This window comes from Delphinapterus leucas, chromosome 1 (genome assembly GCF_059928025.1).
Source record: "Delphinapterus leucas isolate spDelLeu-1000000601 "Yukka" chromosome 1, BTC_Dleu_Yukka2, whole genome shotgun sequence".
Classification (NCBI taxonomy): Eukaryota; Metazoa; Chordata; class Mammalia; order Artiodactyla; family Monodontidae; genus Delphinapterus; species Delphinapterus leucas.
In genome coordinates this window covers 114277868-114303921 of record NC_143129.1, presented here as the reverse complement: position 1 = coordinate 114303921, position 26054 = coordinate 114277868, and the positions used below count along the sequence as shown (strand labels likewise).

Here is a 26054-nt window from a genome sequence, read left to right as displayed (position 1 = left end):
TGAGTGAGCCAGAGGCCCCGAATCAGCGGCTCCTTTAACCCTGTCCTGTCTGAGCAAAAAACAGACGCCCTCCAGCGACCTACACGCAGAGGCAGGGCCAAATCCAAAGCTGAGCTCCTGTGAGCTGTGAGAACAAAGAAGAGAAAGGGAAATCTCTCCCAGCAGCCTCAGAAGCAGCGGATTAAAGCTCCACAATCAACTTGATATACCCTGCATCTATGGAATACCTGAATAGACAAGGAATGATCCCAAATTGAAGAGGTGGAATTTAGGAGCGAGATCTATGATTTTTTTCCCTTTTCCTCTTTTTGTGAATGTGTACGTGTATGCTTCTGTGTGAGATCTTGTCTGTATACTCTTGCTTCCACCATTTTGTCCTAGGGCTCTATCCGTCCATGGTTTTTAAAAAAAATTTTTTTTTCTCAATAATTAATTTTATTTGTAATAACTTTATTATACTTTACCTTCGTTCTTTCTTTCTTTCCTTCCTTCCCTCCTTTAGACAACGAATCACCCCAAATTGAGGAGGTGGTCTCTGAGAGCAAGATTTATGATTTTTCCCCCTTTACCTCTTTTTGTGAAGGTGTATGTGTATGCTTCTGTGTAAGATTTTCTCTGTATAGCTTTGCTTCCAACATTTGTCCTAAGGTTCTATCCGTCCCTTTTTTTTTTTTTCTAAATATTTTTAATTCAATAACTATATTATACTTTATTTTATTTTTACTGTATCTTCTTTCTTTCTGTCTTTTTTCCTTCTTTCCCTCCTTCCTTCCTTCCTTCCTCCCTCCCTCCCTCCTGTCTTTCCTTCTTTGCTTCTTTCTTCCTTCCTTCCTTTCCTCCTTTCCTTCTTTCTTTCCTCATACTTCTACTAATTCTCTCTACTTTTTCTCCCTTTTATTCTGAGCCGTGTGGATGAAAGGCTCTTGGTGCTCCAGCCAAGAGTCAGGGCTCTGCCTCTGAGGTAGGAGAGCCAACTTCAGGACACTGGTCAACAAGAGACCTCCCAGCTCCACATAATATTAAACGGCGGAAATCTCCCAGTGACCTCCATCTTACCACCAGCACCCAGCTTCACTCAACGACCAGCAATCCACAGTGCTAGACAACCTATGCCAAACAACTAGCAAAACAGGAACACAACCCCACCCATTAGCAGAGAGGCTGCCTAAAATCATAATAAGGCCACAGACACCCCAAAACACACCACCAGACGTGAACCTGCCCACTAAAGAGACAAGATCCAGCCTCATCCACCACAACACAGGCACTAGTCCCCTCCACCAGGAAGCCTACACAACCCACTGAAACAACCTTAGCCACTGGAGACAGACATCAAAAACAACGGGAACTACGAACGTGCAGCCTGCAAAAAGGAGACCCCAAACACAGTAAGATAAGCAAAATGAGAAGACAGAAAAACACACAGCAGATGAAGGAGCAAGATAAAAATGCACCAGACCTAACAAATGAAGAGGAAATAGGCAGTCTACCTGAAAAAGAATTCAGAATAATGATAGTAAGGATGATCCGAAATCTTGGAAGTAGAATGGACAAAATGCAAGAAACAGTTAACAAGGACCTAGAAGAAATAAAGATGAAACAAGCAACGATGAACAACGCAATAAATGAAATTAAAAATACTCTAGATGGGATCAATAACAGAATAACTGAGGCAGAAGAACGGATAAGTGACCTGGAAGATAAAATAGTGGAAATAACTACTGCAGAGCAGAATAAAGAAAAAAGAATGAAAAGAACTGAGGACAGTCTCAGAGACCTCTGGGACAACATTAAACGCACCAACATTCGAATTATAGGGGTTCCAGAAGAAGAAGAGAAAAAGAAAGGGACTGAGAAAATATTTGAAGAGATTATAGTTGAAAACTTCCCTAATATGGGAAAGGAAATAGTTAATCAAGTCCAGGAAGCACAGAGAGTTCCATACAGGATAAATACAAGGAGAAATACGCCAAGACACATATTAATCAAACTGTCAAAAATTAAATACAAAGAAAGCATATTAAAAGCAGCAAGGGAAAAACAACAAATAACACACAAGGGAATCCCCATAAGGTTAACAGCTGATCTCTCAGCAGAAACCCTACAAGCCAGAACGGACTGGCAGGACATACTGAAAGTGATGAAGGAGAAAAACCTGCAACCAAGACTACTCTACCCAGCAAGGATCTCATTCAGATTTGATGGAGAAATTAAAACCTTTACAGACAAGCAAAAGCTGAGAGAGTTCAGCACCACCAAACCAGCTTTACAACAAATGCTAAAGGAACTTCTCTAGACAAGGAACACAAGAGAAGGAAAAGACCTATAATAACGAACCCAAAACAATTTAGAAAATGGGAATAGGAACATACATATCGATAATTACCTTAAATGTAAATGGACTAAATGCTCCCACCAAAAGACACAGATTGGCTGAATGGATACAAAAACAAGACCCTTATATATGCTGTCTACAAGAGACCCACTTCAGACCTAGAGACACATACAGACTGAAAATAAAGGGATGGAAAAAGATATTCCATGCAAATGGAAACCAAAAGAAAGCTGGAGTAGCAATTCTCATATCAGACAAAGTAGACTTTAAAATAAGGACTATTACAAGAGACAAAGAAGGACACTACATAATGATCAAGGGATCGATCCAAGAAGAAGATATAACAATTGTAAATATTTATGCACCCAACATAGGAGCACCTCAATACATAAGGCAAATACTAACAGCCATAAAAGGGGAGATCGACAGTAACACATTCATAGTAGGGGACTTTAACACCCCACTTTCACCCATGAACAGATCATCCAAAATGAAAATAAATAAGGAGACACAAGCTTTAAATGATACATTAAACAAGATGGACTTAATTGATATTTATAGGACACTCCATCCAAAAACAACAGAATACACATTTTTCTCAAGTGCTCATGGAACATTCTCCAGGATAGATCATATCTTGGGTCACAAATCAAGCCTTGGTAAATTTAAGAAAATTGAAATTGTATCAAGTATCTTTTCTGACCACAGCGCCATGAGACTAGATATCAATTACAGGAAAAGATCTGTAAAAAATACAAACACATGGAGGCTAAACAATACACTACTTAATAATGAAGTGATCACTGAAGAAATCAAAGAGGAAATAAAAAAATACTAGAAACTAATGACAGTGGAGACACAACGACCCAAAACCTATGGGATGCAGCAAAAGCAGTTCTAAGGGGGAAGTTTATAGCAATACAAGCCCACCTTAAGAAGCAGGAAACATCTCGAATAAAAAACCTAACCTTGCACCTCAAGCAATTAGAGAAAGAAGAACAAAAAAACCCCAAAGCTAGCAGAAGGAAAGAAATCATAAAAATCAGATCAGAAATAAATGAAAAAGAAATGAAGGAAACGATAGCAAAGATCAATAAAACTAAAAGCTGGTTCTTTGAGAAGATAAACAAAATAGATAAACCACTAGCCAGACTCATCAAGAAAAAAAGGGAGAAGACTCAAATCAATAGAATTAGAAATGAAAAAGGAGAAGTAACAACTGACACTGCAGAAATAAAAAAAATCATGAGAGATTACTACAAGCAACTCTATGCCAATAAAATGGACAATCTGGAAGAAATGGACAAATTCTTAGAAATGCACAACCTGCCAAGACTGAATCAGGAAGAAATAGAAAATATGAACAGACCAATCACAAGCACTGAAATTGAAACTGTGATTAAAAATCTTCCAACAAACAAAAGCCCAGGACCAGATGGCTTCACAGGTGAATTCTATCAAACGTTTAGAGAAGAGCTAACACCTATCCTTCTCAAACTCTTCCAAAACATAGCAGAGGGAGGAACACTCCCAAATTCCTTCTACGAGGCCACCATCACCTTGATACCAAAACCAGACAAGGATGTCACAAAGAAAGAAAACTACAGGCCAATATCACTGATGAACATAGATGCAAAACTCCTCAACAAAATACTAGCAAACAGAATCCAACAGCACATTAAAAGGATCATACACCATGATCAAGTGGGGTTTATTCCAGGAATGCAAGGATTCTTCAATATACGCAAATCTATCAATGTGATAAACCATATTAACAAATTGAAGGTGAAAAACCATATGATCATCTCAATAGATGCAGAGAAAGCTTTCGACAAAATTCAACACCCATTTATGATAAAAACCCTGCAGAAAGTAGGCATAGAGGGAACTTTCCTCAACATAATAAAGGCCATATATGACAAGCCCACAGCAAACATCATCCTCAATGGTGAAAAACTGAAAGCATTTCCACTAAGATCAGGAACAAGACAAGGTTGCCCACTCTCACCACTCTTATTCAACATAGTTTTGGAAGTTTTAGCCACAGCAATCAGAGAAGAAAAGGAAATAAAAGGAATCCAAATCGGAAAAGAAGAAGTAAAGCTGTCACTGTTTGCAGATGACATGATACTATACATAGAGAATCCTAAAGATACTACCAGAAAACTACTAGAGCTAATCAATGAATTTGGTAAAGTAGCAGGATACAAAGTTAATGCACAGAAATCTCTGGCATTCCTATATACTAATGATGAAAAATCTGAAAGTGAAATCAAGAAAACACTCCCATTTACCATTGCAACAAAAAGAATAAAATATCTAGGAATAAACCTACCTAAGGAGACAAAAGACCTGTATGCAGAAAATTATAAGACACTGATGAAAGAAATTAAAGATGATACAAATAGATGGAGAGATATACCATGTTCTTGGATGGGAAGAATCAACATTGTGAAAATGACTCTACTACCCAAAGCAATCTACAGATTCAATGCAATCCCTATCAAACTACCACTGGCATTTTTCACAGAACTAGAACAAAAAATTTCGCAATTTGTATGGAAACACAAAAGACCCCGAATAGCCAAAGCAATCTTGAGAACAAGAAAAGCAGCTGGAGGAATCAGGCTCCCTGACTTCAGACTATACTACAAAGCTACAGTAATCAAGACAGTATGGTACTGGCACAAAAACAGAAAGATAGATCAATGGAACAGGATAGAAAGCCCAGAGATAAACCCACGCACATATGGACACCTTATCTTTGATAAAGGTGGCAGGAATGTACAGTGGAGAAAGGACAGCCTCTTCAATAAATGGTGCTGGGAAAACTGGACAGGTACATGTAAAAGTATGAGATTAGATCACTCCCTAACACCATACACAAAAATAAGCTCAAAATGGATTAAAGACCTAAATGTAAGGCCAGAAACTATAAAACTCTTAGAGGAAAACATAGGCAGAACACTCTATGACATAAATCACAGCAAGATCCTTTCTGACCCACCTCCTAGAGTAATGGAAATAAAAACAAAAATAAACAAATGGGACCTAATGAAACTTCAAAGCTTTTGCACAGCAAAGGAAACCATAAACAAGACCAAAAGACAACCCTCAGAATGGGAGAAAATATTTGCAAATGAAGCAACTGACAAAGGATTAATCTCCAAAATTTACAAGCAGCTCATGCAGCTCAATACCAAAAAAACAAACAACCCAATCCAAAAATGGGCAGAAGACCTAAATAGACATTTCTCCAAAGAAGATATACAGAATGCCAACAAACACATGAAAGAATGCTCAACATCATTAATCATTAGAGAAATGCAAATCAAAACTACAATGAGATATCATCTCACACCAGTCAGAATGGCCATCATCAAAAAATCTAGAAACAATAAATGCTGGAGAGGGTGTGGAGAAAAGGGAACACTCTTGCACTGCTGGTGGGAATGTGAATTGGTTCAGCCACTATGGAGAACAGTATGGAGGTTCCTTAAAAAACTACAAATAGAATTACCATATGACCCAGCAATCCCACTACTGGGCATATACCCTGAGAAAACCAAAATTCAAAAAGAGTCATGTACCAAAATGTTCATTGCAGCTCTATTTACAATAGCCCGGAGATGGAAACAACCTAAGCGCCCATCATCGGATGAATGGATAAAGAAAATGTGGCACATATATACAATGGAATATTACTCAGCCTTAAAAAGAAATGAAATTGAGCTATTTGTAATGAGATGGATAGACCTAGAGTCTGTCATACAGAGTGAAGTAAGTCAGAAAGAAAAAGACAAATACCGTATGCTAACACATATATATGGAATTTAAGGGGAAAAAAAATGTCATGAAGAACCTAGGGGTAAGACAGGAATAAAGACGCAGACCTACTGGAGAACGGACTTGAGGATATGGGGAGGGGGAGGGGTGAGCTTTGACAGGGCGAGAGAGAGTCATGGACATATACACACTAACAAACGTAGTAAGGTAGATAGCTAGGGGGAAGCAGCCGCAAGGCACAGGGATATTAGCTCGGTGCTTTGTGACAGCCTGGAGGGGTGGGATAGGGAGAGTGGGAGGGAGGGAGATGCAAGAGGGAAGACATATGGGAACATATGTATATGTATAACTGATTCACTTTGTTATAAAGCAGAAACTAACACACCATTGTAAAGCAATTATACCCCAATAAAGATGTTTAAAAAAAAAAAAAATCCAATGTTTCAAAAGGAAAAGACAGTATGACTACAAATACCCACCAGTTTGATAATTTAACTATACATAAGAAATATATATATAGTTAAGTTGCAATCTAAGGATTAATAAACTACACTCAATCTTTTAAAGACTGAACTAGTAACTGCAGAAATTATTACCATGGACGTAAGAAAACCTGATATCACAAACAGGAGGGCTAATTGCAAGCTATTCTTGACCTCGTGAAAATCTGAGTCACAAAAGATTATTAATAAGACAAGTCAGTAAATATGAATAATGAATATAATTAAAAAGCAAATGCCAAAACCTTTTAGGAATAAGAATGATCACATTATTCAGAGAACTGATATAAAAAAAGCCAAAACAACTCTGGTACAATACTGAGTTTAAGTGTTTGAGGCAAAATAAATCATACAGAGTAAAGAATTTTCTCCCTAAGCAGAAGTGGATGTTATATTCTGTGCTACATCAGAATATGCACTTATTCTGACAAAGAATGTATTTAATTAGATGTGCATCTGCTCTGGGTCTCATATAAAATGTCCCCAAGTCCCCAAGTTGCAATCCAAGGATTAATTTCCATGCCAAATGAGCAATAGTTTATTATAAACAATTCTAGGTCAGCAATAAAGGGAATGTGCTAATACAGGCAATTTTATAAAATACTAAATCCAAAAAATTCTCTTGCCATTAAGTAAACAAGGCAAGAAATCATGGAAAAGCAGCAGAAACAAAAACAAAATAAAGTATATAAATAGAGCACTTATGTATTTTAGTTAAAAAAAACAAACAAACCCCCAAAAACAAAAAAACAAGTTCATTACCTTCATAAAACTGATTTTCAGCTGACATGCAAGGATGGAATAGAAAAGCTTTAGTCCAAGTCTTTTTGGAGATAACAGAGCTCCATTACTGTTTGTTGTCAACCAAAAGAATACACTTTCACAATTATCCTTTCACATATTTATCTTTAATTCCTGTGAAGATACACCTGTATGACCTCCTCTCTTCTACACCTCAAGTTCTATGGTAATTTTCTTCTTGATGGTTTGTTATTTTGTACACGTCTACTCTCACTTAATGCAATTGTTCCTTAGGAGTTTTATATAAATCAGTTTACATTAAAAATATTATTTAGAAGGATTACACTTCCACCTGGTAAAAGAAAGGCTCTCATAAAATTTGTGCTTAGGAAAGTCTCTTCTTTTAAGAAAATAATCACCTCATCATGTGCTGTATTTAAATCTAAATTTCATATTTTATGCTTGCTTAGAGTCAAGTAACTTAGTATTCAACAATTATAAAACTCCACTCCCATGAAGACAAATGTAGAGAAAATTCATATACTGTTGAGAAAGTATAACCTTAAATATTCTTATTCTTGGGAGTATTTAATGAAATTATTTTTGTGAAATGTTGATTTTAAATTATTAACTGAAATTTTACTAGAGTTGATTTTATATACCTTGGACTTGAGGGAACCTCCCCAATTTTCATCCACAGACTTCAAGAATAGCTCCTGCATACAGCTGCAAAAGGAAAAACAGGAGTTTAAAAAACTGGTTAAAATTTTAAAAATGTAGTTATAAAATAAAATTTCATAGCACAAACATTACAGTTAAGCAGATATGTAGATCAAACAAATGTCAGAAGAGAAAATGGAGGCCTAAGGGTATTAAATAGTTGAGGAGTTCAAGCCCTACATGGAATATTCTCAAACTTAGCCAAAAAGATTGAAGAAGATATGGAGACTTGATGATGAACTTGAATAGGTAAGCTGTCCTAGGAAGTTCTTCACAAAATTTTAAAGACTTCCCACAGTTTTTTTAGGATGCTAAGCTGAACCCAGGTATGTATCCATCTATTCAACATAAATAATGAGAATTCTTTTTGGTTGCTTTTAAAATTAAGTGATCAATGTTTTAAAATTAAACAATACAAAAACCCAATACCTTTAAAAAGTAATTAGAGTACTATGTAAAGATATTACAGAAAAGCCAGTAAAATCTCATTATAAAGAACATAAATGCAAATATTTCTCTTAGTGAAATTCAGCTGAAATGGTAAACACTGCTTCTCTAGCTATAGAACCTGCATGTTCTCTTTATAGTAAAAGCTCATTATAAAAAACTCAAACGCAATTATTTTATTGCAATGAATTTAGCTGAAACAGATTCAGTAGTAAATATCACTTTTTTGGTGGAGGTAGAGCCTTGCTCATTCTTCTGGTAGTGACTTGGGAATGCTGTGACTCCGAGAAGGCAGGCAATCATAAGAACATACTATAACCATTTTATTTCTTCCTAGCTTTTAGACTTTTTTTAACTTGTAGGTCCAAGAGCTAAAGATGGATTTTACTTTTCAAGTTCTAAAATAACACAAAAAATCACTTGCACTATGCATGTTTATTTTAGATACTTTGGAAAACACAGAAAAGCACAAAATAGAAATCTAAAAATCACTTAATTCTAACTCCTCTCCAAATAATGACTTTTAAAAAACATTTTGGTGATTGTGGGTAGGTCAATAAATTTCTTAAGTTTTTGAGGGGCAGATACTGAGAGTCTGATGGAATTTGCTTTAATTCAGGCTACTCATGGACTCTGAAACCACTGATGGATTTCAGATTAAGAACTCTGATGATCTCTAAGATTTTTAAATAAGATTTGGTTTATCTTGGTTAGACACCCCCCCCCGCCAAATCTTTAAAAGTATAAGGCCATATTACCAATGAGCTCATAAAAAGATGTTTCACATCTCTAATCATTAGGGAAATTAAATCAAAACCACAATGACATACTACTTCACACTCACTAGAGGCTATTATCAAAAAAACAGAAAACAACAAGCGGTTGGTGAGGATGTACAGAAAATTGAATCCTTGTGCACTGCTGTTGGGAATGTAAAGCGGTGCAGCCGCTGTGGAAAACAGAATGGTGGTTCCTTAAAAAATTAAAAATAGAATTATATGATCCAGCAATTCCACTTCTAGGTATATGCCCCAAAGAACTGAAGGCAGGGACTGAAATAGTTATTCGTATACCAATTATTATTCCCAATAGCCAAAAGGTGAAAGCAACCCAAATGTCTATTGACAGATGAATGGCTAAACAAAATGTGGTATATACATACAATGGAATAGTATTATTCAACCTTAAGAAGGAAGGAAATTATGACACATGCTATAACAAGGATGACCCTTGAAAACATTATGCTGAGAAATAAGGCAGCCACAAAAGGATAAATACTTTTTGATTCCACTTATTGAGGTACTTCGAGCAGTCAAATTCAGAGACAGAAAGTAGAACGATGGTTGTCAGGCATTGGGGGGCGGGGAGTGGGGAGTTATTGTTTAATAACTGTGTTTCAGCTTGGGAAGATGAAAAAGTTCTGTAGATAGATGGTGATGAAGGTTGGACAACAATGTGAATGTACTTAATGTCACTGAATTGAACACTCAAAATATTTAATTTTATGTATATTTTACCAGAATTAAAAAAATAAAAAATATAAGGCCATATTAAAATTCGGTTATTAGATTTATCTTTTATTTCCAAGTTTATGATCCCTTGGAAACTCTAAGTGGAGATTCCATTACCTGGAAGTACGATGGCATTTCTCTACACCACTGTTTCCCAAAATTCTTCATATCATGACACACTGAAAACAGTAATAATTGGAGCACTGGGGTAAAAGGAAGTGGCTGCTTATAACTGGAGATGACTAGCCTGGGGCCCTTGCTCACCCCAGTCTCCATTTGGTTGTCCCAAGGACTGAAGGATTCAGTATCCTAGCACACTTGTAACCCATTCTCTGCACCACAAAACACGAACTGATTAATTAAAAATATTAGAAACCTATTCTTTAATGAATAGGCAGCTCAGATGTGAGCTTCTCAAGGAAAATTTTTGTTGACCTCCTACTCTCTGTTAGGGACTTTCCTAGTAAACTTCCACAGAATTCTGCTCTTATCATAATGTACCATAAATATCCTATAACTTGACTGTAGACAGGAAATGTCTTATAATTCCCCCCAGACCTGGACACAAAGCTGTTGTTCAATATGTGTGTGCTGAATGGACAGAACTGTTCATTTAATGGAATTAAATGACTCTTTTTTCATCGTGTAACTTTAAAAATATTTCAAGTTCCTTTCACATACTTTGTAGATTATGCTTAGTTCCAGTCCAGGGTAAACAAAAAGAAAATGTAACTCAAAGCTGCCTAACATTATTAAAATCAAATTCTAAAAGCATTAATTTGTGATGCTAGTTTGGCATTTTATTTATGATCTGTAGTGTTCATAGGAAAACATTTGTTTTTCATGGTGAATAAATACGGTAAATTAACTACAAATTGTGTAAATTTTCAATGCCTTATAAAGTAATCATAAGCATCTTTGGCAACACATACATTCATACACAAGAAAATATATGCTACTTAGAATTTATCAAGGGCATGAAGTATGAAAGGATTAAAAAAGGTTGAAACTTGAAATTTCCTTGAATCTCACCTTTAGCATTTTTACTTTTTAAAGTAACATCATACAAAAATGCTGACCTTCAAACATTTGTGGAAAAATAACAGAAGAAAAATCAAAGAAGCAACAAGTTATATAACTTTCATATAGCAAGCTTATATATATATATATATATATATATATATATATATATATATATATATATATTTTTTTTTTGGCGGTACGCAGGCCTCTCACTGTTGCGGCCTCTCCCGTTGCGGAGCACAGGCTCCGGACGCGCAGGCTCAGCGGCCATGGCTCACGGACCCAGCCGGTCCGCGGCATGTGGGATCTTCCTGGACGGGGGCACCAACCCGTGTCCCATGCATCGGCAGGCGGACTCTCAACCACTGCGCCACCAGGGAAGCCCAAGCTTATATTTTTGATACCAAGTTGGTAGGCCTCTTTTCTATATGCATTAGAGAAGCCTTATTTGTATAGACAATCTAACTCTACGCACTATCCCATTAGGATCATATTATATTAGCCCAAATAATTTATGGAAATGGAATTATTTCCATTGGAAATATTGGAATACCTTTATGGTATTGGAACATAATAATGGAAATATACGGATACCTTTAGAAAAATATGAAAATGATGCACAAAACTGAATTTGCCCCTTGGGAATTCACACCTATTTCCATATTACTCATTACTGCTAGTTTTCCTAAACGTTCTCATAGTGTCCTCTGGGTGGGAAGCAGAAATATCTAACTACTTCAGCTCTATAACTAATTTACCTTATTTGTAACAGGGTTTTTGAATATGCTAATTTCCCTCTCATTTAAAAATAAGTGATTTTAAATTTATTATTCTTAAAATAAATTTCAGCTTTGTAGTTAGCTAATTTTTTTGCAATTAAAAATATATTTTAAGCATTACCAAGATTATTATTTATACCTATCTTAATTTTAAATTCTGCACAATTCATATATTTTCCTAATACTTTGGGACAATGTACTCCCTTCATTGTTGAAAGACTTCCCTGATAATTTACTTTTGGAATATAATGATTTTTTACCACCTGACCAACCTCTTGTTATAAAATTTTAGTAAGGCTTATAATGAGGTTTTCCCATATAGAAAAAGGCCAAAACCTTTACTTTGTGGTGATAACTTTGCTGTAAGTCTAACTATGTTGCTATAAAATGGATCAGATTAACAGCAAGACAAAAAAGTTGGTCTATGCTGTTTTCTACCAGATAGCTAGATTCCTAGATAAGTTAATTTATAACACCAAACAAAGGCAACACACGTGAGTTAGGTAAATTTTCTAAAGAATTTTTTAAATGTGTTGTATTTGTTAACTTTTACTGCCACCATCATACCATCACAACAAATCTGTAAACCTGGTCCAAGTCAGAAATATTCTACTACTTTCCAATACTGAGCACTTAATATATTTCTGTTGGTGATGACATCCATGGCTCTGAAGAAACATGACAGTAAGAAAACCTTGAAACAGCTAATTATTTAAACTAAGTCACACTAAATATCAAATTTTCATACAGCATGGTATTGTTAAATTAAACAAGGAGGCCATCACACTGAGGTGGTTCTAGGGCATTAGCAGCCTATGTAACCAAACCCAAACCTAAGCCTATAAATGCTTCAAAGTTAAGAAATAAAAACTAAAATAAATAATCACAAACAGCCAACTAGGCTTTCCCAAAAAAGGCAACCACTTAAGCTACAGCCAATCAAAAAATTTCCTTGCTTTGTTTCTGCATCTTCTCCGTAAGTTTTGTCCCTAATTCCTGTTGGTGGGGCGCTCCTAACCACTTCTAGTTTGGTGTTACCCAATTTGAATTGATTTTTGCTCAAACTATTAAAAATGTTCATATACCTCAGTTTATCTTTTAAGGTACAGTGAAAAGAGCTTAAGTTATAAAATCAAATGTGTATGCGGGTCCAATTCTGGTTCTGTGACTTAAAGGCAGCAAGTCATTCTCTTTGAGCTTCAGTTTACTGTCTGAACAAGAAATATTCCCTACCTTCCAGAGTTGCTAAATGGAGTTTAAAAAAAAAAAAAGACAAAAACATGCAAAACACCTGGATTCTTTAGATGCTCAATAAGTAAGAATAGTGAATATTATAATATTTTCTTTCACACTATTGGTTATGTTTAAGGTGTGCACCCATTTTCATAGAGCTTTAGGTAGCCCTGATAGCCTATTCAGGGCTATCATTCATTGTTCCTGTTACTAGAATAGCCACTTCAAAATTTCTCAAGCTTTCAAATTCAAATGACCTTAGAGCAGTGTTTTCAACCCTTATTGTATACTTGGATTACCTGAGAAGATTTTGAAACTTACTGATCCCTGGAACCCATCCCAGTCCAAGTAAATCAGGATAGTTGGGTTGAGATCTAGGCATCAGTATTTTAATTAATATTACTACTTTTAAAGCTACCCAAGTGATTGTAAAGGGCAGCCAGGGGTGCCTTGGACTATACTCAACTATTAATGAGGCAAAAATTACAAAACAATCAAACAGTAGAGGTTTTTGCTCAAGAGACTAACCAAATTAATTCTAAAAGGTAAACCAGGTAAACACTGACCAGAGCAAGACAAATGCTGCAATACTCTTTTTCTTCTCGTATGAAGTATTGCTTGCAGCCATACATTCTTATTTTTGAAATCCTCTTTTATTTAAAGCAAAATTTTAGAAAAAAACTGAAAAAACTTTGAATATTAAGTAGCAATATGATGAAAATGATCTAATGTTAGGTGAAAAAAAGGAAAAAATTTGACTGCTGAACGAATTCAGATCTGAGGAGTAACTATTTTATAGGTCTTCTGAAGGCTTGCTCTTAAATAAAATGTAGGAATTTAAAAATAAGTAAGTATGGCTATAACATGATAAAAGCTAGGTATTATTTAGAGATCTTAAATGAAAACCTATTATGATATGTTCAAGTATATGTGAACTACTCTTTAAACATTAATTATATCCAGTGTAATTTCTTAAAGTCAACTTTACTCCTTTCACATACATCTGGGTAGAGGAAAAATATCAACACATCATGCAGAAGCTATTTTTTTTTAGCAAAATTTAGTCAGTTAATTCTCAGGGAAAATGTTTCCATCTAAAACTACGTCTAGTTACCTGCTGATGTTTTAAATTTTAATTCATTATTTATCAAGGCCATTCCTGTATTTTGTGATTTTTATTTTTATTCATTTATTTATTTATTTTCTGCGGTACACGGGCCTCTCACTGCTGTGGCCTCTCCCGTTGCGGAACACAGGCTCCGGACGCACAGGCTCAGCGGCCATGGCTCATGGGCCCAGCCGCTCCGCGGCATGTGGGATCCTCCCAGACCGGGGCACGAACCCGTGTCCCCTGCATCGGCAGGCGGACCCCCAACCACTGCGCCACTAGGGAAGCCCTGTGATTTTTATTTTTTAAAGTGCCTATAGTGATAGAAACAAAAAGCTACAATTACACATGGACAAATAACCAGGGTACTAAATAGTTTGCAATCTTACAGTAAGCTTTTGTCAAGATTTTAGTTTGTCACCTTAAGTGTATAAAGCAAATAGTGTATTTATTAACATTTTCATACACACACTGACTGATGGCATTCTTACATAGGAACGATGAATGAATATGGAGGAATAGGGAAATAACTTGGGTTTTACAATTTTAGCAAACCAAGCTGGTAAATAATGCTCTAATATTATATCCCTGAGATTAAACTATTCATTTTTAGGTACTTTCTACCAAACTCTGAAAAAATATAAAACAACTGTGCCTAAGGAAGATCCCTAAGTTTAAAACTTATTCTACTACACTATTAAATTGCTATTCTTCTTTGAATCTCGTGTCTGACTTGAGATTGAGAAAACTAGAAACAAGCAAGGTAATATCTACCTTAATTTAAATTAGGCTCTAAAGAAGGTAGGAGTACACTGGGGGAATATTTCCATAAAGATACAATTACTGTTCCACTAAAAAGCTCAATGAAAATGTACAAAAATAAAATAAAAATGTTTCTCTGACATCACCACAATCTAAATTAGACCATTTCAACTATGAAATTTGAGAAAAAAAAAGAACGAGGCTCCTTTCAATACTGTGATAAGAAGTAGAATTTGTATATATACCTAAAACAAAGAGAATTTCATCAGCAAGAGGTTAAGACTGTAACTATTAGACTTTCACCTGGAAACAAATACACCCACAGATACAGACACACACACATTCCTATACATACTTCAGCTACAAGTATGAATAATTCAGGGTATCATTTGGGAACAATGTATTCAATCCTACTAATACCTAGGGAATATCACACAATATAAAGAAATAACTTGACACAATGCCACTATATTTCCTGAGGCCAAAATATCCAAAGAATGGTAAAAATGACCCTAAGCTTGACTATCTTAGTAAGCAGTTTTGAAAATAAAACCAATTAGCCCCTTGGTAACATGTGTAAGTAAAGAAAACGGTAAAAAAAATTCAATGTATTTTTGCTCCTAAATGTTTGAAAATTATAACGTATATCCCTGTTAACTTGAAAAACTGAGATCCTGTTAAAATACAGTTCAATATCCAACCGTTTCAATAGCCTCAAAAAATGTACATGAAAGTGCCATATACGGCAGGAAAACCTGCTTTTCAAAAGAGAATTCAATTCTTTGTGTTAGTGTTCCCAATACCACTCCAATACTGAACACTGTTTGTCACAAAAAAGGGGCAATTATTACTATCTTTAAGAAAGGTTACAAATATCTGAAATAAAAAACAAGAGTTGGCTCAAATGATTTTATTCTATTAAAATTAATCACCTAATATATTTTAACTTTAAAAACAGATACAAAAAAAAGCCATAATAATCCCAAAGTTAAACAGTACACAAAAATTAAGAGCAACAATATGAAATTAGAACAAAAGAACTAGGCCATTCCACACATTTTTATTTTTTGTGCATGCTTTGACAAGTATACTATCTATTTTAGAATTGACTATGGTACCAGATACAATTCATGGCCTGCTAAATTAAAACTTAACACTTATTTCTTCAAAAAGAAAACTGAAAAGGCAGTTTGGAGCTAAGGGTTGTATGCTATATTAAAAATTATCTTCTGTTGCTGTCCCTTTTCCCATCCACCACCATCGCCTTAAGGGGCTACCTTGTAGTTAGATGGAAGTTCTTTGCAGACTTATGTTGGGGTTAGCAGTTTCTCAAATAAGAACACTGGAAAGCATCCTCACTCATCCCTTCCCCATTCCAATCCAGTCAGTCAATACATCCTGTAAGTTTTATTGCCTAAATCTATTTCAGATCTGTCCCTTCTCCATTTTTACTACCAGTGTGTTAGCTTAAGCCCCTGTATCTTGCCTCTGGAAACTGGCAATCGAAGTTCTTTTTCTGGCAACAGTATTCCCCTCTGCCCTGTCAACTATCATTCACAACACCAACAAAAGTTATTAAAATACAAATCTGATGTCAATTCACCATTTACAATCCTTATATTTTGTCCCCTGACTACAGGATAGGGTCCAAACTTCTTATCAAGGCACTCTGGACCTACTTAATTACCTATCGTTATCTCTCCTCATAATAAGCTATCTGATTTATTTTAGACACCCATCTCTCTCATGATGACCCTGTATCTTTGCATTTACTTTTCCTTCTGCCAGAGACGACCTTCTCCTAATTATTTTCCAACTTATTATAAGCATCAACTTCTACATAAGCAAGTGGTAATATTTCTGGCCTGTCAAATGGTTATACCCTTCCTTTTACGTGCTTTCATACCACATATTTTGTTTACAGCACACATCTCACTGAATCTTTGAAAGAATCAATGCATCTGGAAAAATAATAAAAGGAAACAGTACAGAAGGGTATAAAAGAAGAAGTAAAAATTTTCCTTTGCCTCCCATCTCATTCAATAACTTTTAAACTGTTTTTAGTTCTTCTACTGGTCACTTCCATAGTGATTAATATGGTTCTATCTATAGTCCTTGATTATGCCAACTTTAAGAGATATACTGATTCCTTCCTCCTTCCAACTTTTATTTATTTTTTATTTCTAATTTTTTTAAGCAGCTATAACATTGGATATTATGCTTTAGCCCAACAGAATATCCTGCCAACTGCATTCTAGTAGTCCAATTTCCATGTCTATTTCTTCATCTCCTCCAGGACAGTGACTATTGTCTTATTTTGGCATTCCCAGAACCTATAGTAAGAAGTAATATTCAATATATAAACAGAAAGTTTATTTTGACTCTGAGGTAGGTATGTCTAGGAAATGCAGTTGTAAGACAGCCTGGAGATAGATTATGAATTACTTTAAGGATTTATTTCCCTTTTAAATATTACAATCTGCAAAGGTGACAGAATGTTTTAACATGCTTACATAGAAGCTGATCCTGATTTGTAAATACCTAAAAAAATTGACTACATTTAGTTTTCATATTAAAGGCAGAGAAATGTCACATCTAGAAAATATAAAAAATAAATTTAAATAATATTTTCAGTCCACTGAATAACTGCACAAAAGAAACTTTAAAACTTCTGTTACACAAATATATGACACATATGTTTATTGCTACTTGTTAGCTGTATGACTTTAGGCAAGATCTCCATGCCCCAGACTCAGCTATGAAATGGAGATGATAATGGTAGTTACCTCACAGAGCTGTTGTGAGGATTATACAAGTTAATTCATGTAAAGTCTTGGAACAGCACCTTCATATTATAAGAACTTAATGAATGTTAGTAGCTATTAAGTAAATATTTGTGTCATTATTTACTACTGTTGCTACTCAGGAGTCTTACTTAGTGATTCTCACACTGAATTTGAACTGTTGCCAAACATTACTCAGGTTTGTTTTTTTTTTAAAGCTTCTTTCCGGACAATGTTTTTATATTATAATTAGAATAATCTGTTGAATTATATTTGTTTCCTTTGAAGAAATCAATTCATGTATTTGATGCTACCGACACTACAAAACTGAAGCTATTTTAAGCAACTGTGAAATTTCTTTAGCAACTACAATTTCACGCAGTAGCTTAACCTCCATTTCATCCTTCTATGTTTTAGACACAGTAGCATTCTGCTTTTGATAGGCTAAAGCTTAAAATTTGCCACTGTTTTGCATAATGCTGTTTAAGCTGACTTAAATTACTCTAAAGCTGGCTACAGAATTTCCATGTAAATTGAAAATAACAAAATGTTTCAATGCTCTTTTATCAGAAATAAGAAAAATTATGTGACTTACTTAAAATGTTTGGTTGGGCCTTCAATAAAGCCAAACTCATTAACATATTCTTCAAAAACACCAAGTAATGGAAGCCATTAAAGTCTGTGGTAAACTGAGGAGTAAAGATTTGGTAATTTTAAACAGAAACTAGTAATGGGACTGTGTTATTAAATTTGTTAAATATAAATGCAAAAGGGGCAGACCTTCAGAAAGTCTGTCTGGCGTTTTACATTTAACTCATTCATTTTCCTACAGTAACTCTGTGAAGTAGGTATTACTGTTAAGATTTTCAAGATGAGAGGCAAAACAGTGTCGATGTTTAAAAACTTGGGGCTCTGGAGTCAAGAGAGACTTGAGATGAAGCCAGGTTCTGGCACCAGTTTGCTGGGTAACGTCAGGCATACTACACCCTAGTTTCCTCTTCTGTTAAATAGGGGTAAGAGTATTTACCTTATAGAACTGTTGTCAGGATTAAATAGATAACATAGGTAAACCACTTTAATACATAACCAAAGTAAAAGAAACACTTAAAGCTGAGCCAATGTAATTATTAAAACAAAACTGAAGATTTTTAAGGTAAATAAAATCCTTTTATGAAATACCTGAACTGTTGAGGTATTTTACAGAACCAGTAATGGTATAATTTGGTGATCTGCAGCCTAGGTTTCTACTGATATTCTGTGAATAAGACCAAGATGTTCCAAAATTCAAACAAAAGAAATCTCTTCTCAATCTGTAGAGTTAAAAAAAAAAAAATTCACTTCTAAGTTTTTCTCTTCGAAATTTTCTTAAACCTTTGAAATCTGTTACTAAGTATTAGATTAAAAATTGAGCTCCACTTTATCAATGGTTTTGAATATTTTTTAGTAGCAAAACCTTTTCTCTTCAAATGCAATCTTTCATTTGGCATTTAAAAATGATCAAAATGCTACACATTTTTAAAGTACAAATTTGCAGTATTTTCCTTATTGAAAATGTGTCAACCAAGGAGTCAAAAAGTTGAAATCTAGGGTTATGTTGGACATAATTCTGTATTTTGCTGCACATAAGCAAGTAATTACAAATGGTCAAAGTCTTCATACTACTAATTATTTTATCATAAGATATTTCTTCTTGATTCAACTGATCCAAGAGCTTGAAAGTGGAATAATAGAAAATTTTGTTCCAAATTTTTATTACTGGTAAATCTAACAGTTCATGTTATATCTCTTATCTATTTTCTTTTACCCTATTTTTCCAATAGCAATAATTATTATGTTATCCTCTGAGTTCTCCAAATTTGCTGTTTCTTTCTTGTTTTTTCTTCATCAGCAAATCAGATACCCCAATTTATAAATGAGGAAACAGGCACAGAGGGATAAGTAATTAGTCCAAGTTACCAGCTTGAGTAGCAGGGGATCTGAACCTAGGTAATTTGGTTTCAGAGCCTGTGATCTTAAGCACTACTCTAAACTCCCCCCTCCACCCCCCAATACAATCAAGACTGAATGAACAGCAAATTAAGCTGAAATAAGTTGCTTATTGGTTCATATATATAAGTAATTCGGCTAACTGGATTCTTTTCTCCTAAAAGGTACTCTGGTTCGGTAAGTAGCCAAACTATTCAGAATAGTAGTTCAGAGATAAAGTAGGTGTGAACGCAAAAGAATAGAAAGTACTAAAAACCAATTAAATAAAAATAATCTGAGAGAAGAAAAAAGCATTGGGACTATAAGATATTAAAAAGAACAGGTACTAGCTAAGGAAATATGGGCATATAACTAAGGAGAAAAACAGAAGTTCTACAGTAACAATGTCTGGAAGAAGCTGATATCATTAAGATATGAAAAGTTAAATGAGACAGGAAAAAAAAAAGCACCTAGCTGACAACATTAAGTTCAATTTCACAGAACTGGGAAGATTATAAAAATATGAGAAAAATAACCCATTTATTGAAATACTACATTTAATCTTATAACCCTTAGGAAATAGAAGTTAAGAAATTCTTAACAGAATCAAAATGATTTGATTGATTGTTCTCACAGGAAAATCCCAGGAAACTCTTTTAACTGGATGGTCATGTACTCCTTGAAAAAGTATCTATTAATGTTTGTGATCAGACTGGGAATACTAAAAATTTGTGCTATTAACATCTTTTTTAGATAGATTTGGGAAGCTTATGGTATCCTTAGAAGTAAAATACAGAAATGAAAATTCTATATTTATAGTTAAATGAACAATTAGTGTTACTAACAGATGACTGAAATCATGAAGACAAACTTTCTTATTTTTTGTATTTAGGATATATAAGTGAAATACATGAAAAAGGTATTTAACAAGCATCTACAAAGTTCAAGTATATTTTCAACATAATTTAAAAAAATGACCTTTTTTAACTTGTTCTTAGTAAAAACAGCCTTATTCAAGGACAAAAACTTATGAGATACTGTAAGCTAAAGGCTGGGGATTCAGAAACATAAAACATAGTTCCAGACTTCAAAGAGCATGAAACACTGGGAGAGAAAAAAAGCCAAACAACAGATACAATATAGTGGTGGTTAAGTGCAAATCAAGGGTATCCTCAGGTGCTTTGGGAATACAGAGGTGTAGCTAACATAACTTGGAAGGGCCAAGGGTAGTGAGTAAGGAGGAGAAATTGGGGAAGAGTTCCCAGAATAGGGGACACTTGAGCTAAATCTTTAAAATAGCTCAAGGAGAAGTGATTTACTCTAGTAATTGAGGAAAAAAAAAATAGCCTGTTCTTTACCTAAGAGCTGCTTCATCCACCTGCTCCCTAGTGCAACTTTCCACATAGCTAGTGTGGCAGCTAAAGGTTCTTACATTATTCCATGATCCTAGCTAATAACTGGTTAGTGACCCAACTTGAGCTAGTAACAATCCTTGTCTAAAATACTTCAAAATTGTAAATGGGGAAGAATCAGTCCTTTTCTGGTGGGAAAAGCTATAAGGAACTGGCTGTTATCAATATTATGTTTTCCCACCACAAGGAAAAAGTCAGTCAGCAGTGAAAAGAAGAATGGTCCCTCCCATTCCATCTTAAGATTCTATATATAAAAAGCTGAAGTCACTTATCCTACTTAGTAAATATTAATAGCACCAAGAATTAAATATTTTTTCTTTCATTAGTTTACCTTTTTTTTACTTTAAGCTACAAATTAGAACGCTCCTCATAATTCAGTCAACATCCTTACTAATGTTTGTAAACTGTACCTAGGTATGTATTTATGAGCAAAACTAGTTAAAACAGTAGTAAAATAGCTTACAAAAAAATCTCCTTCTAGGTAGTATTTGTGATGCTTACTTAGGTCCTTTATGATCAAAATGGGGGGTAGGGGGAGAGAAATAAGACCAAATAAAAATAATAAAGGAATATCTATTTGCAGAATAAGGGATTTTGAAGACATTTTCTGCATTTATTATGAATAAGGTTTTTTTTTTTTTTTTTAAACAGCAAATTTTATGCTTCTGCCTATCAAAGGCTAAATTCAGCCTGTTGAATGAGTAAACATTCGAAAAATGATTAGCCTCATCCCTGGACAGACCTATAAAGCATGCAACTAAGCAAGAACTAAAATGAGTATTCAGGTAACATTTCTTTATTATAAATTGCCAAAACATTCCTGCATATAAACTACAATTTTTCTCTTCTAAAGAATTTATATTTCCAATGACTTACACACACACATGGCCATGTTTAAGTATTTGTAATATTTTTGATGTAAGGCACTAGTCTACATACTGCATATTTTTACTTTTATTAAAGTAGGACTAAATTAAACTATAATTTCAAAATTAAGCCTTAAGCCAGAGTTGAATGAGACAGAAAAACTATTATATATATTGTTACCTATAATTATGTACCAATAATCCAGAGAGCAATACTGTACAGGTTAAATCAAGTACCACTTCTATACTTGAATGCATTTTGCATCTAAATGGAGGCTTGCCTGACATGCCTTACTTTTCTATTTCCAGTACTATTTTAAGTGTTCTATTTCCACTAGGCTTATTTAAAAAAAAAAATCATTCATTTATTTTGTACAACACTGTGCTAGCAAATGCTTAATGAGAAGTACATCTTAACAGATTATGGGCAAGGACTTAAGAAAAAAACAATGGGTACAGTATAAAAGGTACATTAGGATACAGGCTCACTTGCACTGAGATATAATAATTATTTCAGTTTGTAATTAGTTAGGCATATATTAAATGATGGACTACTTGCCTACTATTATTGCTGAAGAAGCAATACATAGCTCAGTTAATAATGAAAACTGAACAGGAATATAATGAATTTGCGAAGTGTGTGACTGAAGTTTGGTTCCACTAAAGTTATACCACAGGGACTTCCCTGGCGGTCCAGTGGTTAAGACTCCGTGCTTCCACTGCAGAGGGCTCGGGTTCCATCCCTGGTTGGGGAACTAAGATCCCTCATGCTACACGGCATGGCAAAAAAACAAAAAAATTATACCATGAAACTGGTAATATTATAAAGAATTACTAAAGGGGCAATTAGTAAAAGCTTTTATATGCACTTGGTTTACAGTTTAGGCACATCTGGTATCAGTCAAAGGGCAGACTTTCTCAACTTACCCTTAATTACAAACCGGGTGTGTGATAATTTATTATAAAACACCCCTTGTTATTCAATCCTTGTAAGTTTGGTGTCTCACAAATAATCATTGTTAGTTGAGTAGTCATACAGACCATAGAATAATAGCTTAAAGATGAGAGGATGAATCACACTTCAGCAATTTGTCCCATGTGAATATGTCATTGATAAAACGAAACAAGAAACAAGAGGGAAGGGTCCTACTAAACTAGTTAGGTCTAGGTCTTAAATCTATTTATTTAAAATCAAGTTTTAGAAACCTGTTTAGATTTTTTTTACTTGCAATAAAGACTAACTTATATGTATGGAAATTTTCTAAACATTAAAATATATCATTGGTATATGTGAACCAAGAAAATGAAAAACATGGAAGACTTGGAAGCCATTTGTGGGACACAGGAATTTCAGGTTTACAACTGAGAAATCAAGTGTAAATTCTGGTTGAACACTAACATGGTGAAAGCTTGTCAGCTTGTTTTTCTTACAGAACTAGAAAACTGTACTCAGTGTTAGAAGTAAACCTTTACTACCTAATAATGAGAAGATACAATTACTGTTTGAAAGCTTTACAAACCATAATGCCTCAAACAGGATTCAGTAAGTACAACTGAAAGAGAATATTAAAAGGAAACAAAGCAGAGAGATGCTAATATTTTTTTTCTCAAACACAGGGACCTCATTAATTCAGCTTTATTTGGATGATATAAATGACCTTTTCAGTCTACTTTATAAATTAAAGAAGTCTAAGGGTTTAATGAAAAGATTTAAAAATTGAGCAAGTTTACTATTATTCTGAACAGTGGGTAAAACAGTAGCAGATTTTATTGGACTGTTAGAACTACCTATTCCTGGCTGTTTTCAGGTGTTAAAGGTGAGATTAGGTATCAGGAAACATTAGTTATAGGTGTGCAAATTGTAACAGACCATATTCTTTGTTAACCAGATTAAAAGTTATAATTTAGGGCTTCCCTGGTGGCGCAGTGGTTGGGAATCCGCCTGCCAACGCGGGGGACACAGGTTCGAGCCCTGGTCCGGGAGGATCCCACATGCCGCAGAGCAACTAAGCCCGTGCACCACTGATACTGAGCCTGCACTCTAGAGCCTGTGGGCCACAACTACTGAGCCCGCGTGCCACAACTGCTGAAGCCCGTGCGCCTAGAACCTGTGCTCTGCAGTGGGAGAGGCCACCACAATGGGAGGCCTGTGCACCGCGGCGAGGAGTGGCCCCACTCGCCGCAATTGGAGGGCCCGCGCGTGTAGCAGCAAAGACCGAACACAGCCAAAAATAAATTAATTAAATAAATAAATTTATAAAAAAAAGGAAGTTATAATTTATTGTTGACAATTATGTGCCAGATAATAGGTGCTTTATTTTCATCTCAAATTTCACTATAAGACTGGGTTCTTATTACAAATGAATAAAAGCATCTAATTAATTATTCTTTGGCTTTATGTGGCCGGAAGTTAGGAAGACTGGATAGATTTACAATCTAGGCATGCTATAGTAATTCTGCTTCCCTTCTGCTGGACAACCATGGTAGGATGGTATTATCAATCTGTAACCATACTTTTCCTCCCTATTTGCTTTGATTGATCTAATGGGTCTGCAAGAAATCAGTTGAGTTTCTAAAACTGCAAAATGTAAAAGCTAAAGACTTCTTTATATTTAAGTTGATTAAGCAATTTAACATTTTACCTCATCTAAACTAAACCATATAATGGAAGAGAGATACTATAAAACAATACCTTTTTGGTTTCAAATTGTGCTTCTTCCTGACAGCATCCTCTACAGTCAGGATCCAGTTTGAGAAGGTTGAACTGTCCAAGCAGATCACAGGAGCTGCAGAGCAAGTTGCTGGAGAAGCCTAACTCTCTGCAAGACTCTGATGAAAACTCTGCCCCAAACGCAGAGACCTGAAAACAAAAAATGAGGGAAAAAACCCCCTTAACTTCATGTTTACATTACAAAGCTTCCAAAAAAGGAGAAACTAGGATTGTCAAAATCTAATACACTAAAGACAGTTAGTGAAATGCCTCATTTGGAGACAAATTCTTAATTATTTTTATACTTTATAACTTTATATGAGTCTTTGGTTCTTCCCACATCCCCAACAAATTTATTTCTTAAAAATTTGTCATATTACAGCTTGGCTAAAACACGGATTAACAAAAAAGATCATATATGATTTCTTTATGATATATATATTACATATCTTTTGAAGAAAAATGAATTTCCATTTTAAGAACTTAGCACCTGTTCATATGATGTATGGAGTAACATTAACTTCTAGGTCCCTACTACACCCTACAAACTTATCTTCATTCACATCTAGCAGGGGAAGAGTACAGAAAGGGATGAAGTTGGGGAGAGCGGGAGCACATCAAAAATAAAACTTCAGGGTTTAGGTGCCAGTTCCACCACTTACAAGATGTGTGACTCTGGGCAAGATGACCTCCCTGAGTTTTAATTTCCTCACTGATAAAGCAAGAAGCGTCCCACATAAAATAGAGTTCAGTAAAGATGAAATGAAATGACTTATGTAAAGTAACCAAACAGAATGGCAAAAGCAGGCTTCCAAAACTATTCTCTTCCTTTATCCATTCTCCTCTCATGTCTCAGTGAGTGTGGTATACCTACATCTGTCTAAGGTCAATACCTGTACCTCTGCTTTAACTTCTGTCTGCTGCCATCTCTACAGGGATTTACCTTCATTGATAACTCAAATCTTCAGTGTACCCAAGACCCATAGTTCTAAATGCTCTCCCCACATTCTGTTATTTCTGAATTGTTACTACAGTCTGGTTTCTGATCCCACCACACCACTCAGCTAAACATGCCAAAAATCACTAAATGCAATGGCATTCAAAACTTTTCTCCTCCAGCTGCTTCTTCCATGGCTTTCCCTCTCCTTCTTCTATTTATCTCTTAAATGATGTTGTTTCCCATTTCTATTCTTGGCTCTCTCTTTGCTTTGCATACTTTCTATAGAGAATTGCATCTTCCATGGCTTCAAATACTCAGTTATTGAAAACTCCCAAGTCTTTTTAAGTGTCAAGTTTCCAAAGCCAACAGCCTACCTGAGATCTCCTGTAGATGTTGTACAGGCACTGCAAATTCAAACTCTCCAACAGTGAAA

At 35.0% G+C, this 26054-nt stretch overlaps 1 protein-coding gene across 2 annotated transcripts in view; it reads right to left on the bottom strand.

Moving 5' to 3' along the window:
• Positions 1 to 26054, bottom strand: part of SELENOF (selenoprotein F) — a 45534-nt gene that overhangs the window by 11472 nt on the left and 8008 nt on the right. For both annotated transcript variants that reach the window (XM_022580917.3, XM_022580916.2), the window contains exons 2-3: positions 24664 to 24831; positions 8025 to 8088 (exon numbers count right to left, since the gene is read on the bottom strand). In XM_022580917.3, coding sequence (XP_022436625.1) covers positions 8025 to 8088; positions 24664 to 24831 — 232 coding nt within the window. The remainder of the gene's footprint in view (positions 1 to 8024; positions 8089 to 24663; positions 24832 to 26054) is intronic.